Raw genomic sequence first — 16445 nt, forward strand, 5'->3', positions numbered from 1 at the left:
CACTTCCTTTTTAGAACACTCTTGTAAATGTACATGCTCTTTCTTTAGTTAAATCTGTGTTCTTTGCTTCTTCAAATATTATTTGTTTGATCTTTAAACTCATCATACATAATTTTTGCAGTTGGTTCCTTTTTACCCAGGCTGTCAGCTGATAGCCATTTAAAAATCCCTTCCAAAGTTTTCAATGGCCCCTTCCTGGCCAAAAACCAGAACTAAAAATGTTCTCATCCTCCCCAACAGCCAGCCATAACAGTCTTGAAATCCTTGTTTACTTCTGCTCTTTCCTAGTTCTCTGCCTGTTTCTGTAATTGCCTTTTCAAGTGTGTCCAGACTTTGGTGGACCACTTAATCCTGTCTCCAATTTGCACAGGGTTCTGTGGAGATCCCCATGTTGTACCTCCTGCTACTCTCATTCACAAACACGATTCCATACATGCAAGACATATCTCTAGCTTCTTAGACCCTCAATATTCTGCCATAGTTATGTACCTCTCCATTCATCACATCACAGTGAGATTAAAATTATTTGCTTTTTCTTCAGCAGCCTTCTTCTTAATTACAGAAGATATGGTCATCCTCTGTAGCCTACCCCATGAATTTACTCCTTTTACTGGACACTGTAAAACAGATTTAAGCTAAACCAACTGATTTTGCACTGAAAAAAAATGAAAATACACCCTTCATAGTTTAATTTTCAGAACTAATCAGTATTTTCAAGTGAAATGTATGCTGAATTAAGATAATACAGGGTGTGCTTCACATAGACGTGCGCTTCCATATATTCACAGATGTTATTTCTCCTATCACATCATCTCTAAAATAGCAATTGTGCAACCAAACTATGTATGCAGCTACACCATTATACTTAAAGATGAATTCCACACATATATCTTTAATTGGCAGAATGACAATTTTCCTTTCTAGCATCGACAGATATAGAAAGTTTACAAGTGCCCACTATAACATTAGGTAAAAATACAAATTTTAAGTACAAGGATAGCTACAGTTAAGGAACTAAGGACATTTAGCCAAACATGGTTTAAAATGTCACAAGAAATGGCATATGCATTGATACAGAAAACCTGAAATCTTCCAATCTTTTAAAAATCCCCAGAAACTCAAACAGCTGTAATGGTTTTTCATAACCTCAGGTAAATCTTGGGTAGACATTTTAACAAACCGTAACTTAAGAATTTTGATGGAATAATAATGAAAAGCCAAAATGGATCCCAATATTAAAATTCCTATGAATGAGTTCAGGGTGCCCAGCACTTCAGAGTATTTTCCACATAAACACAATGGATGTACAATACATCCAAAAGCTCATTTTTCTTTCTTCCAAAACTTTCTCCAAAATGTCTTCTACAGTGCCAGCATACCACTGTGCCATTCAAGGACAGTGCTATCACAACATACAAGGTCAGTGTTTGCCTTTCAAAAGAAAGAACTAGTTTTTTGAAATCTTTATGTTCAGATGGCTCCAGAAATTAAACAGAATACAGAATAACCAACTTCAAAGGTAACTCATTTAATGCAACACTTACCTGTGCTGTTTCTGTCATTTTCAGTTCAAAATCGGATTTAAATGCAGCATACTTCTCCACATACAGTTTATAGGTATCTGTTGCTTTTTTAGATTTAACTGCTGCCTATAGATGAATACAAAAATGTGTTAAATGTCACACATATTGGTTTTTTAAGTTACTATTAAAAGAAAGCCTAGGATGATCTCTAGAAATTATCCTGGGGCACACCAAAACAGAGAAGTGTCGTAACGAAATTTCAACACCAAATATCTCAGATAAGGGCAATTAGAGATTTTACTAAACATAAATCACATAAAATTGTAACAAATTAACTCAATTAAATCCCTTCCTCTTTAAGCAATGGAAATTTCATTAAAATATTTATAACAAAACTTATTTTTAAATCAATTTTTTATTGCTGAGGAGGACTCATTAGCTCTTGTCAAATACGAATAAATTTATATTTGCAACAGCAAAATATGAAAAAAGAAGGGTTAGAATACAGAGCAGACAGTTATAAGTGTAATTCTGAAAGAATAAAAGATAAACACATGATGGTGAAGTTTTCTTAGAAATGAAGAGAGAAACTCAAAAGTATGGGAGTTACATCAATGGATTAACAGGTATTTGAAAGGGAAGCTAGTGCAGAATATAGTGAAGGTCAGATTTAGGCAGGTCAGTGTTATTATTAATAGTCCTTTGGAGATTTATATTTTTCATTATTTGTTGCTAATAAACCAAAATCTTCTTTCTGGGAGTTAAATGAAACACAAAACAAACTACAGGAAAACCTCAGTATTACATGGAGAACAAAACTGACTGAAGTGATGATTGTATTAGAGAATAAGCTATTTTCAAAGTTTACAGCGTGATGCATGAGATGAAGCCTTTCAAACCTTTGATAATCTATTTCCACGTTAAACACCAATGATAATCATCTTGAACACCATTTTCTTTCCTAGCTTCTTTATTTAATATGCTTACTATCTCTCTGAAGTTTCCCATCAGTTGTAACACAAAAGTATTCCTGAATTGTTAATGACATCAGTAAAGAGAATTGTACATTTTCTATTTGTTCGAATTCTGAGTAGCCCTCCTACTTCTTTCAAAAAAGTCTCATCTGTCTAACGGAAACTATTTTTTATTTATTATAACCATTTTTATAATGGTTGCAATGATTTGTAAAGCTGACTGCTATCTATAATTTCAAATGAATTAATAGAAAGATGTCCTCTGGCAATAGAGAGAGAGATTCCACAACATCCAAGAGAAAAAAACCCAGATAATCATGAGTAACAGTATATCATTAGAACTACAAAGGAACAGGAACCAAATCTAGTTGTTTCCCCAGTTATGAAGAAAGCCTAAGCAGACCTTAGTCACAAAGTCTTCTAAACTCAGCATAACAGAACATGAAAATACTTCCTGTAACAAGAATGTGGATTATTCAGAAAAGTTGTATCAAATCTATCAGTTTATTATGCTGAATTTTACTTCATGAGTCTCACTCTTACACATTTACAAAGGAGAATTACTGAGGAGCACACAGTCCTATCATGTTTCCCAGCTGCCATTTAGTATGTTGAAAATACAACACGCTCCATGAAATCTTGCTTTTAAAATTGAGATTGCTTTGAAGTTGATTCCAAATTTAATCACTGAAAAGGAAGGAAATGTCAAGCTAGAAGATGTAAAAATGGGGTGTTCTTGGCAAAAGTGTTTTTAATTGAACCCTATGTGCAAGGGAGTTTGACAAAACAAAAACATCTCCATCTCCCATCATGTTTAACAATGAGCAGAATACCAGTATTACATGTTGAAGAGCAATTAAAAAACTAAGTACTCAGCAGGACAGAAAAAATTATAAAACACATGGACAGTGCATGACTAACTAGTAATCTCTTTTGAAAATAGGATGTGATTATTCTCAGAAACAGCAATTGCTAGAACTGTATTTACCAGATTTACAGTATGTGAAAGAATAAGGATCAGCCACTTATTTTTTGTCAAGTCACTATAAATAGAGAAGTTTATATGTCAGAGAAAAACAGGAAATTATTATGCAAGTTAGTATTAACTTCCAGCTGCAATGAGGCTTGCAAGGTCTCAGATACCTCCTTAGATTCTTCACTAAAGTATTTCTCCAAACATTTGGCCTTCTGATAAACTCTTAGTAAACTGATGCAGATCCCTTGTTTTCTGAGAAAGGAATTAATCTGTGATTTTGTCAGTAAATAGTTTTCATGTTGCACTGAAAGTAATACATCTATTTTCTACCAAAGGAAAAATAAATAATTACAATCTTTAGTCACTCTGTTTACAAAATTGCAAGTGCAAATTTGAATAGAGGCACAACTGAAGTGATGTGACAATGTCAGTTACCTGCTTCTACTGGAAACGTATTTTAAATACTTGCAGAGCATTCAATTATGACAGAATTATATCTAAGGAAGATACATAATACAGTAAAAAGATTACCCTTCTTCTATAGTGCTTCCTCTTTCTCCCTTCTCATATAGACATCTGTCATGTTGAACATTTTTTCTGTTTCCAAATAAACAAGGGTAATGCTACATCTTAAAAAGCCTTCCCTCAAGTCAACCTCTCCTACTGAAACTCTACTTACAAGAATTCAGAAAAAATATACTTTGAATACACTGGCAGGAAAACATCTGCCAACACACATCTGATTCATATCTGGAACGCAGCATAAACTGTCATTTGAGACAGAAGCTGGGGGAAAAAAGCTAGATTTATACTGAGATAAAACAGTTGAAACATAGTGAACAGAATCATTTTTGTCATTAGTGAAGACAAGAACCAATGCTATCTTCTCTATCTAGTCCTATTAGCAGGACTGAAAGCAAAAGGATCATTCTAACAAGAACAAAATTCAACACAGGCCAGCTAATTGAAATGGAAATAGCCAGAGGAATCAAGATTTAACAAGAGAAGTTATAATTAGAGACAAGGAAAGGTAATCACTTTACTCGTTAGATTCCTGAAAACGGGAAAAGTTACTTTTTTCACAACTCAGGAAAGTTGAGTAGTCAAGGAGGGGGATGCTTCCCTTCTACTCAGCACTGATGAGCCTCCAGTGGAGTCTAGTTCTGGATTTTTTTATTGCAAGTGAGACATGGACATACTGGGAGAGAGTTCAGCAAAGGGGCATGACAATAATTAAGGAACTGACATCTCTCTCCTAAGAAAAAAACTGAGACTGCTGGAACTGTTCAGCCTGGGGCAAGGAAGCCTTAGGGAGAATCTTACCAATAGATGTAAATACCTGAAGGGAGGGTACACAGAAGACAAAGTCAGGCCCTTTTCAGCAGTGCCCAGTGATAGAACCAGAGACAATGGGCACTAACAGAAAACACAATTGTTCCCTCCCTCTGAACATCAGAAAACACCTTTTTCCTGTGAAGGTGACTGAGCCCTGGCACATGTTGCCCAGAGGGACCTGGGGAATCTCCACCCATGAAGACACTAAGAGCAAGCTATCTAGACAAGGTCTTGTGAAACTGGCTTGAGATGGCCCTGGCTGAGCATGAGGAACAGACAGGATAACTTCCAGAGATCCCTGTCAACCCCAGCATTGATTCTGTGAATGGATCAGCCCCTGCACCATAACCCAAGGACAGTACTAAATACACCTCAAACACTCATCCCTTGAGTCTCTGGTCCATGAGATTGCAACCTATTAAAATAGCAGTGAAGGTGTCGATAACACCTTTTTCTTTACTTGGCAGACTTCAAATGGTCATGTACTCAGCTACTGTCTCTCATTGCAGGGATATAACAATTACTCCTGAGCTCAGTAACAATGGCATTGAGTATTCACTTAAGGAAATATATTCAAAAACATAAGAGATGCTAAACAATTGAGCACCACTTCTGTTAAAGCCACTACACAAAACTATCATTTGATGCAGGTATTTACAAAGTGAAGAATTAGAACTACAGTACAGTAAGACCAGACAAGGAGGTAAGTGTAAATGAAACATATCTAGGTATTCGTGATATCATGCATATCGCAAAATAGTCACAATTTCCAAGTATGTTTAACCTTTTCTGAGTATTCCACTTACTAATACAAGGTGAACATGTAAGACAACTAGTAACACAGTTAAAGTAAGATGTGACAGAGCTACCTTTTCAATTTCTCTCTGTGTTGCTCCTTCCTTTTTCAAGCGTTCTTGCTCCACACACTTTGCATTGTAGTTTTCTTTTGATTTCTGCAAGGCCTGAGTGATACTCTGAATATTTTGCACTGCTTCCAAAGTTCCTGAAACGTCTTCTTTAGTCTGCCAAATATCACATGGTTGTCAAAACCAAACCATTTTAATTTCAGTGTTAACAAGTTATTTGGCATATATAAGAAAATGAATTAATAACCTTTTTATAAGCTTTGATCTGTTCATCTCCATACTTGTGAACTTCTTTGATTAGCTCCTGTAATCTTCGCACAAGATCCAAGTGACAACTTGCTAGTTTTTCTGTTGAGGTTTTGAAAACATCCCAAACTGGTGCAAATGTCCTGGATTGTGGAAAACAATGTTAATCTGGTTTTTTGTCTTCAATTGGCACTTTTTTTAGTAGTGCTAAAGAGTAATCAGTAAGTTTACCATTCACTTCTCCTCCTAAAAGTGAAACAAGCAAAACACCCAACAACTGCCATAAATTCTTATTAAATATGTTCCAAATGTACTTGGCATCCTTTCTACTAATTTTTCCATGGTTTATGTTTTACTTGTATTGACTCCAATAAGTAAAACACAGCAAATTTCATTTAATACTATGATGATCATACAATAATGCCAAGTGCCAAGATGGTGCAAAACCAGCTTAAAATAATTTAACATGTAGTAAGTACTACTATGGATATACTTGAACAGTGTGAACAAATCAGGAATTTCTTGGTTAGTTACATTTCTAGTTGTCTTACATCATTGCAGCCACAAGATGGAGGAAAAAATATTGGCAAAGATGCCACTAAAAGGGATTTACTGATTAACAAAGATGAACAAAGAGGTGGGATCGTTTCTCAGATTCAGATTTCTGTGCTGAATTGACTTTCTCCAGCTTATGGAGAAAGGTATGAAGGTATGAAAACTGAATATGCATTCTAAAGGTACAAAAGACATACTTCTGTCTTGCTATTATAGTTAATGCTGCTAAAAAGCAATATTAACCACGGGCTTTAAAGCTCTTATATTCAAAGCTTTTGTATCTGCTTATTAGTTTAACTATTATCAAATTATCCACTGATGAAAGCTCCCCACATTTCTAGATCACATTACTATAAATTAAAAAAAGTAAATCTAGTTTTTCTCGGAAGTCTGAGTTTTCACTGGCTTAATCTTTCTTATGAGAAAGCATCCATTAATAGTTCTAGTTTTTAAAAACAAACCCTGTATATAAAACTTCCATTTGACTATGGAATAAATCTGTGGCAAATTCTCATTCTGAACACCTCTGAGACCAGATAACACTCAAAAAACCAGAAATAATAGAAATAAATAAATTCACTGCCACATTTGCAGGCCATATGTTCACTCTTCAAAATAATTTCCATAGACTCAAGAGGATGTAATAGAAGTCACCATGTCTGAAAAGAGCTCAGCTTTAAACACAGAGGAAAAAACAGTTTATCTGTGTTTGGGCTTTTGTCTTTTTATTGTGTTTCAAAGAACTGCATTGTCTTTCTCTTTGTCATAGCTGCATGAATTTTTGCACCATTACTACAGACCTAACAATCAATTTTAAAGGTGTCAAAGTTGTACTACCCTTCAACATCATTCATAAAATATTCAGAATCAAACTTGATTCTAACCATGTATACAATCACTTTCTTCCCCTTTATTCACACTCACTTACCCAAGTTGTGTGTAATTGCTTGCTGATTTGGCTAGTTTTGTCATCGACCTTGAATATGTCTCCTCTATGGTAGCCCTGCCAAAGAAAGCCATAAAAACAATAACCAAAATTATGAAGGTATGAAAACTGAATATGCATTCTAAAGGTACAAAACAGAAGACTTCTCACATGAGCTAAAAATGACTCCATTTAAATGATCTCTCAAAAGCTATACAAAAAAACACTTAAGTATATTAAAAAAAAAATAAATCTAAGAACCCTGTGACAAAACACTGCAAGGAGCAGAACAAGTAAAACCCAGGAATTTAAAGCTTGAAAAAGACAATTTCTTCCTCTCTGCTTGCTGTTCTCAATGACCAATAACATTCCTTAGTAACAGACATAACAAAGCATCATAACAATGATCTATCCAGCACTATCTAAGCAGGAGAGTGGTACACAGCAATAAAATAAAATGTATTTGTAATGAAAAATTTACAACAAACAAATATTTACTGAGCAATCACATTAAACAAAATGAGGTCTAGTTTAGTCTTCTTGTTGGTGGTAGGCTGTTTTGTTGCTTTAAGTTCTTCACATAGTGATATTTGATTTGGAAAATAGACAAAGTGTTCTTAAATTTTCCTTCACTCAGACAAACAATTTCACTTGTCTTTTAGAGATGCAAAATCCAAGGGTTGGCACAGATTCCCCCCTTAGAGTTTCTGCAGGGAAAATTGCCATCGAATCACCTTTCACAGCACTGACTCCCTGCAAGTCCTTCTATATCAATCTTCCTCATCCTCCCATTATTAAAGATACACAGTATTTTAAATTTTCACCCTAAACCAGTATTCATTATGTAGTGTCAACATAGATTCAGAAGCATACTAGATTTGAGTAAATACTGTAATTGTCTTTTCTTGAAAAGCTTGGAGCAATTTCTTTCCTGCTGTGTAATACCTTTACACAGGACAAAAGAGGAAAAAAAAAAAAGGCAGAAGAATTCATCCCTCTCTCAAGTATACCATGACTATAACCCAAGACAGAAGTTATTATTTCTCCTGTACAGCAACAGTTTACAAGCAAAAAGAATTTTCTTGTGAAAATACGAAAACAAAGTAGAAGTATTCACCTAAAACCTGATGAATTTCCAAAATAACTATCCAGTTAGTTAGCTGGAAATCTATTTGGAGAAGGAGATTAAACTGCAACATGCAACAAATAAATTTCATTTTGAATATCACCCATTGCAAAGTTATTCACCATAAAAAAAAGTCAATTAACTTTATCCTCCTTCCATACATGATCATATCTTAGATGATAAGAAAAAGTTAAACTTTCCAAGGTTTGGAAATCTTGCACACTGCACAATGTCAAGTACATATGAACCAAGCATAGACAATGATTTTTTAAAATCTAATTATCATGATGAACAATATGTTTTGACTAATCATCTATATCTTCTGTGAAAGTTCTCCAGTTCATAATGTACTGCCTTATTTCTTCTCTTTAAACATAAGAATTCTGAGCAAAATCCACAACATTTTTCTTTGAGCCAATTTACACTTCCCTGAACTATCTCTGTAAAACTGCAGTTCTGCAATTTACCACAGAGTATTAACATACATCAGTTAAAAACACTAAGAACCAAAAGATAACCAGTTAGCACATTTGTTCCATCAACTCACTTTACAGAGCACTCTGTTGTACAGGTAACAGACTATGATTTTCTTAGTAAATTAATTTTCACCCACTTGGACATGTGTCTTTGCCTGGGATCTGCTAAATATTTAAAAGTTAAATGGAAAGATATCCATTGCTAGTTTCATCTAATCTAAAAGATTCTTCCTATGATGCCTACAGACAACTGGTGCAGGAAAACATTAGGAAGACTCCTGGAGAAAAAACAACACATTCCTGTACCTATTTCTTTCCAAGAAAAAGGGAGTGATTTCTTAGATATAAAAAGTTTAGATTTTAAATGCACACAAACATGACAGTTCACCTACAAAATCTTCCCCATATATAAAGAAATAAACAACTATGCAGGCAGCTCAACCTTCTTATTTTGACTTCTTTAAAAACTACAGATTTCTACATGCTTTATCAACGAAGCATGGCCTTTACTCAAGGCCAGGTTGGACGGGGCCTTGAGCAACCTTGTCTAGTGAAGGATGTCCCTGACCACAACAGCAGGGGTTGGAACTCAATAACCTTTAACATCCCTTCTAACCCAAACCATTCCAAGATTTGATGATTTTGAGAAATGGTGTCTAATCATTCAGCAGATAAGATAACCTGCCCTACTCAAGATTTACCAATACTGAGCAGACTGCCTGCCAGAAAATTCCTGCAGATGACAGATTTCTGAACCACAGATCCAAATGGCCCTCAGTTCTTTTAGTACGTGACTAATAACAAATACTCAAGAACAAAACTCAGAAAGTCAAAATCATATTGGTATTGACTCACTGAACACAGACAAGGAGGAAAACTTCTGCTCCTTCTAGGGTATCAAGTAGGAACAGCAGATACAGCATAGAAATATTATTACAAATTGACATATTTCAAATGTTTGTTATTCTCAGAAAAAAAACCTTCACAATCTCAGAATGTTCTTACAGAAGTTTTGAAATATTTTTTTTAAGCAAATGCTTAAGACAACAATAATTTTAAAAATTATTCCTTATCTTTATCTGACACATTTTTTCGTTATCATTTCTAAGGCTGAAGAAAAGGCAACAATACTGTTCCCCAGTTAGGCTACACATACCTAAAACACTATTCTGAACAGTACAAGTAACAGGGATGCGTTCACACAGACGTGTCCTTTGTGCCCTAAGCAGTCTGTACATCCAAATGCATTGACCCACCTCTCATTTCCATGCAAAATCACCTCATAGAAAGTGATTCTTCTGGCTAGTCTGGACACTGCAGCAAGCCCAGCTGACCAGATGACTGCTCTGCCTAGAAAGAGTGAGCTCCAACTTGTTAAAAGTATTACCGCCAACTCGGATCTGTCTCTACCTATTCAATAGTTTTCAGTTTTCACTCTCTTATGTATCCACTGTATAAAGAGCAATGGAAGAACGGATTTGTGTGTAAATTTGGTTTTCATAGGGAAGAGTTCAGAAAATCAGCTACACAAAAGTCAAGGCATAAAAACACTATGCCTTGACTTTTGTGTCTTTTAGATGGCTCCTAATATATTTTGCTCATCCACTTAATATATTTCCAGCAGAAAACAATACTGTAAACCAATATTCAGACTATAATCTGCAGAAGGAAGAGGAAACAGATAACTGTGTGCAACCCCTCCTAACTTCTTTGCAATTAACAAATGTGCAAAATACATCACGGACAAGACAACTGAATCATTGTAAAATACTGTTTAAGTACTGCCCAGTCCAGTTTCTTTTTGAGACCAAGAACTTGGCCCATGTATAAAAATGTCTTCTACTGAACCGTTTTTATTTCCCAAGAAGCTGAATGACATTCCACAGTAACTTCACAACAGCAGCAAAGGGTTTCACTGCACGTATATGGACCCTTAAATATTTTTATTAAAGTAAGGACACCAAATATTTGAAGTCTTTTTATTTCTTTGACTCTAAACTCTATGTCACAAGCAATTAGCTTGGGCTGTGATTGATCATTCATCCCTTACTTGAAAAGAAGTATCAATTTGTTACTCAATTGATTTTTGTTAATTGCAGCCTGGCTTATCCAGACGCAGCAGAAAAACAGGGCTGAAGAATACACAAGGGAAGTTTAATATCCTAATGGAAGAAAGTCATTGGAAAGGACTGAATTTAGTGCAGCTGGTCTGCATCCCTGACATGGACAATTTACCCTTAAGGAACAATACTGCAGCTTGGTCAAGTAAATTGCAATATAGCACTCAGATTTTATCTTGGTGAGTTAATGAGAACTGAATTTTTTCACACATCTTACAAAATATGCTGTAAGATGGCTGTGTATCTCTTTGGCACATCCTGGTCCATGCACAGGAAAAAACATTTCTTGAACTCTCACTAAGGATAAAGTACCCATGGGGATCATCATGTATTCCTACATGGTCATTAATCTTTAAATGCTATTTAAAAAACTAGAAATAATTGACAGAAACTTGAGCTGAAACATTTTAACATGTGGAAAAAGGTCCAAAGATTTTCTTTATTGACTGTAAAGTCACATAATTTTAAAGTTATTTAAAAATAATTATTTAATTTAAAAACTATTTAAATTAAAAATTTAATTTGCAGATGCTTATAGGTAGAAAAATCCAAGAATGTCACATTCTTTTTACTAGGGATTTTGTGTAGAAAGAACTGTCAAGTTTTACTTATGTCAGTATAATAAAGCAAAGAAATCAAGTCAGATACAGCAGCAAGTTATTTTTTACACATTTACTTAAGAACTTTCATCTTAGGACCACTATGAATAAAATGGAGCATGTTCAAATAATACAACATGAAGGAGAAAAGAAGCAGAGAGAGTGAGATGATTTCTCATCTACAAATCTAAACACAAAGGATGTAAAACCAGTAAACTTAAGTGTGTCCAGGTAAGGTACAACTTAGGTTTATAATGTGCTGGTATAAAAACTGAATGATTCCAAAAAATTAAAGAAGCTTTCAAAGGAGAGATTCAGGAACTCACTCAGGTAACAAAAGACAAATAATAAAAGTGCAAGTTTATGAAGCATTAAGCATTTATACTAAATGTGGATACTGTGATACCCCTCTGATCAATCCAACTCAGGATTTCACTAGAACCCTTTATGGCTTCATAATGCCTTCTCTGAAACTGGGGACTTGTAAAGCAGCAGATTCCTTGGGTTGGGCAGTCTTTCCAAAAGGAGACATCACATTTGGAACTCACCCATTCCTACTTAGTGAATTGTTTTTTTGTGATTTTCTCCAACTCACTATGAAATGTCACTAATGTTAGTGCAATGGAGAATCTGTCAGACTTGTGGTGGTTATACTTCGCGGAAATTTGAAAGTACTTTTTAAACTGAGATTTATTTGAGGCAAAAACTTAAATTTTGCAGAATTCCAGTTTTTTCGACAACTTCTACTGCAAGAAGCCAGCATTGAAACAGGCCCTTAATCAATACCTTGGAACTATTTTCAGTGTCAGGAACTGAGGAAAGACAAAATTCTGAAGCAGGCATACAGGTGACTTTGCTCTGAAGGGAAACCCATATGTTAAGAGTAGCAGCAGCATTCTTCCTTTGCAAAGAACTAAATGCAGCACTAGGTCACCTGTTTTGGAAATTGCCATATTTTCAGATTTCAGTCCTGTTCCTTCCATCCAATATAGAAGAACCTGTGTTATTTTCTGCGTATTATTTTCTCGTCCCTATGTATCACCTCTCTAACAAACCTAGTGTCTCAGCTTCTGAAAGTATAATTTCTTAAAAGTTTATACTAGCAGTTGCTAATAACCTAATTCTAAATCTATAGAAAAAAACGTTGTAAGACTGATAATTTTGGAACTTTAAATTATCATTTTTCTTCCAACCAAAATGAAAAATTAGGATTAATTTAAATAAACTGCTGGACATCTAATGTGACACTTCTAGATTTTTACTCTCATCTTTTAAGTGAAACCTGAAAAATCAGAAGCTTGTTATTAACTGATGCTTAAGAGCTCCTACTCAGTTCTAAGTGAATAGAATAAGCATAGATATCCCTGTAGAATATGAGAAGTATATTAAAATGATAATTGAAATTTGATAATTAAATTTTGTTTACATATTTAGCACATTATTATTAAGTGCAATGACAAGCAATAAAACCCACAAATACTATATTAAAAATATAGGATGAATACTTACCTTTCTCTAATAAAATCTGCTAAGTCCTTTGTTGACAAATGTCCATGTTTCATATTGTGATAGAGGACATCAAAGCCATTGTTCCTTTCTCCCTAAAGATAAACAGAAGGTAGAACTATGAAACACAACATGCTGAACCTATGCATTTTAATAACTGTTTTTCATTTTAATCACTTCATCAGGAAGTTAATTATTTCTAATGCTCAGCTTTTTAGCAATTGCTGTTAGTTCCCATGAATCCCAAATGTGTAAGCTAAACTGAAATCACCTCAGCTGCTACCACTACTTTTCTGTTACGTATTTCTAGGGTATAGTCAAAGACATTTCTCTTGTAGATATCTAGGGGTCTTGCATTCTTTCACTTCCCATCATATTAAACACATACTAAGTACTGTACTCTCTCTTATACTGTACTCTCTCATATCTTTCATTATTTTACATGCACTAAAATTCAGTTAGGATTACTCCATATCCTGCTTCCCCAATCCTTCACACTTCATTTCCCTTCCCCTGCTTTTTGTAAAACTGGTTAAAGAAAGAATGACTGATCTTATCTTTCTCACTCGTAGTTTCTCTTTCTCTATTCTTTAGTTTTAAGACATTTCCAGTGAGTACGACATATCACTATTTAAACTGAAACTCTGCTCTAAGCACTGACTAATAAACTCAGCCAGCTTATGACCTCTGGCACTAGGACAAACTTCCTCCTCACAGCAGAAAGCAACAGAAATGAAAGGAAGGCAAAGCACAGCATAACAACACTACTACTATTGAAGTTTTTCTGTCAGACTGTCCATTCCCCTTCCCTCTCACAAAAGCTTCAGATCCATAATGCTGCTTTTATATAAGGTGCAAAGTGTGCCCTCAGGAAAATTGAATGCATATTCAGAGTGTGAGGGAAAGAAGAACAGGATGAGATGGCACAGGATGGAGTAGACTATTGAAGCTGGAAGAGATCTACAGCAATCATTTAGCCCAACTGATTGAGCACTTTGGGGATGACCAAAAGTTAAACCATTGTGTTAATGGCATTGTTCAAAGTCCCTTAAATAATGACAGGCTCAGGACATTGATCACCATCTCTAGGAAGCCCATTCCCAGTGTTCGACCACCCTCCCAGAGTAAAGAAATGCTTTCAATCTGAACCTTCCTTGGTACAGTTTTCAACCATTCCTATCCTTAGCTCCCAGGCAGAGGAGATGGGCATTGCCCTCCCCGTTTCCCCTGCTCAGGAAGCTGTAGAGAGCAGTGAGGTCACCCCTCAGTCTCCTTTTCTCCACACCAGACAAGCCCTTAGTGGCTCCTCACAGGATATGTCTTCCAACACTCTCATTAGCCTTGTTGTCCTCTTCTGGATGCATTTAAATAGTTTGACATCCTTAAAATCCTGGGCTTTTAACAAAGGCAGCTCTATACCGCCAGTGAGAAAAGCCTGAGAATTTGATCTTATAGCCTTTCAAATATTTCTGCCTGTTCAGTTCTGCAAAAATTTGTTTGTGCAGCGATAAAGCAAACCTTATCAGGGAAATCATACAGCTGAAAAATAAAGCTGGCAAATAAAAATAAGAATCACTGATCCAGATCATTGCAAGGACACAAACAAGCTGCATTGCTCAGCAGAAGAGGGTGGGGCTAGGAGGAGAAGGCATGCAGGGATCTGCCGTCTTAAATAAGGAGAAGCAGTCATGAGTGGATGGAAAAACTTCACAGCAGCAGCGGTATCAAGCCCACTTCCACTAAGTTTCAAGTTGCCTTAAAGGACACCACATAGAGACACATGAATTAACAAATAATAGATAACTGAGGGTAATTTGATGCAGATTACTAGCCAGGATTATTTGCTTTACTTCTTCCAAGCACTGGGAAAAACAAAACCAAAGGAAAAAAACACCTATAAAATCATAGTTTCCATGGCTGCAGTAAGCTGCACCAAGTGCACCAAAATTCAGATTAGTTTGGTAAAGGTACAATTACAGTCTGCAAAAAGTACAAGGAAAACTCAACAGAGCAGAAAATACAGCAAACTCTAAAAAGACTCTTCACTGAACAAGGCTTTTACAAACTTGAAAAGTAAAAGAAAGGTAAAAACATCAATTAGTAGAAAATGCAACTTTATTTAAATGTTGTCCTACTCAAGTACCAGTCTAAACAGTTTCTTTCCCCTTTCACCCATATCTAAACATTTTTCTTTGTGGTTTAAAGCCCACAATAACTTTGAATACTGGTGCACTAACTTATTAACTTCATGTAGTTACTGAATATAAACCCTGAATGCCACTGCATTATAATTAAGACTTCACTGGCATTTTCAATTAGAATACAGAATATAACTCTTGTTTAACTTCTCCAAAGCTGTTGCTCAAATTTATAGATAAACATTTACAAATTAGTGTTAGGCATTTCTTCCTGAAAAACTAATAAAATTCTCCTTTATGAAATGTTCTTTGGCTTAAGGTGTCTCTTGCAGCTAAAACATGTTATCAAAATGTGCTGAACATAGGCTGCTTGTAAACTTTTCGTAATGGAATCTTTTAAAGGGGCCTTTTCCACATTGGAGTTCTGTAAATTTCCTGCCAATTTAGGAATGCAGGAAGGGTAGCACAGCCATGACCCAGCCTCTGGCTGCAGCCTTCCTGATAAACCACCAGAAATGTAACTGTGCAAATCTTTAGAGAATGGAATGAGCCTAAACAACCAACTGCCATCATTATCTTGTTCTCTAACTGCAACTGAAGGCTACTGCAAAAGAAATAATTTTTCCACTTAAATTGAGTTTCCTAATCAGTCCAACTCTTTGTAACTTTACAATGAATAGTAGAAAGCATGACAGAGAAACAGAACAGATACTTTCCTGAGGTGAGTCTCCTGAAATCCTCATCTCTTACACACTATAAATAGTTATCAGAGGTTAAGAACCTATGTGCAGAACACATTAAAGTTTCAACACAGCAGCAAGTCAAAAGCAGGCTTGCAGATTTGAGGGCCTATGTGGTTTAAGTCTGGCACAACTAAAAGACACATCTTCACTGGTAAATATAAGGTGAAGTATAACATATATTGTCTATATCAGGGTCTATCTAAAGGCACACACATCCCAGACTTCAAAACTCTTCACATGACCAACAGTTTGGATGACTAACCCGATGATTCTGCTCATGTTTGGAGACATATGTGTACCTAAACCAAATTAAGTGGGGTGTTTAATGAGACAAAGA

The 16445-nt window shown here is 35.4% G+C and overlaps 1 protein-coding gene across 3 annotated transcripts in view; it reads right to left on the reverse strand.

The window, feature by feature from the left end:
- The window catches only part of FCHO2 (FCH and mu domain containing endocytic adaptor 2), a 79845-nt gene that overhangs the window by 57667 nt on the left and 5733 nt on the right, over nucleotides 1-16445 (reverse strand). For all 3 annotated transcript variants that reach the window (XM_063422004.1, XM_063422003.1, XM_063422002.1), the window contains exons 2-6: nucleotides 13231-13322; nucleotides 7404-7478; nucleotides 5922-6063; nucleotides 5678-5830; nucleotides 1545-1649 (exon numbers count right to left, since the gene is read on the reverse strand). In XM_063422004.1, the coding sequence (XP_063278074.1) occupies nucleotides 1545-1649; nucleotides 5678-5830; nucleotides 5922-6063; nucleotides 7404-7478; nucleotides 13231-13322 (567 nt within the window). The remainder of the gene's footprint in view (nucleotides 1-1544; nucleotides 1650-5677; nucleotides 5831-5921; nucleotides 6064-7403; nucleotides 7479-13230; nucleotides 13323-16445) is intronic.

The sequence above is a fragment of the Prinia subflava genome, chromosome Z, assembly GCF_021018805.1.
Source record: "Prinia subflava isolate CZ2003 ecotype Zambia chromosome Z, Cam_Psub_1.2, whole genome shotgun sequence".
NCBI classification, from domain to species: Eukaryota; Metazoa; Chordata; class Aves; order Passeriformes; family Cisticolidae; genus Prinia; species Prinia subflava.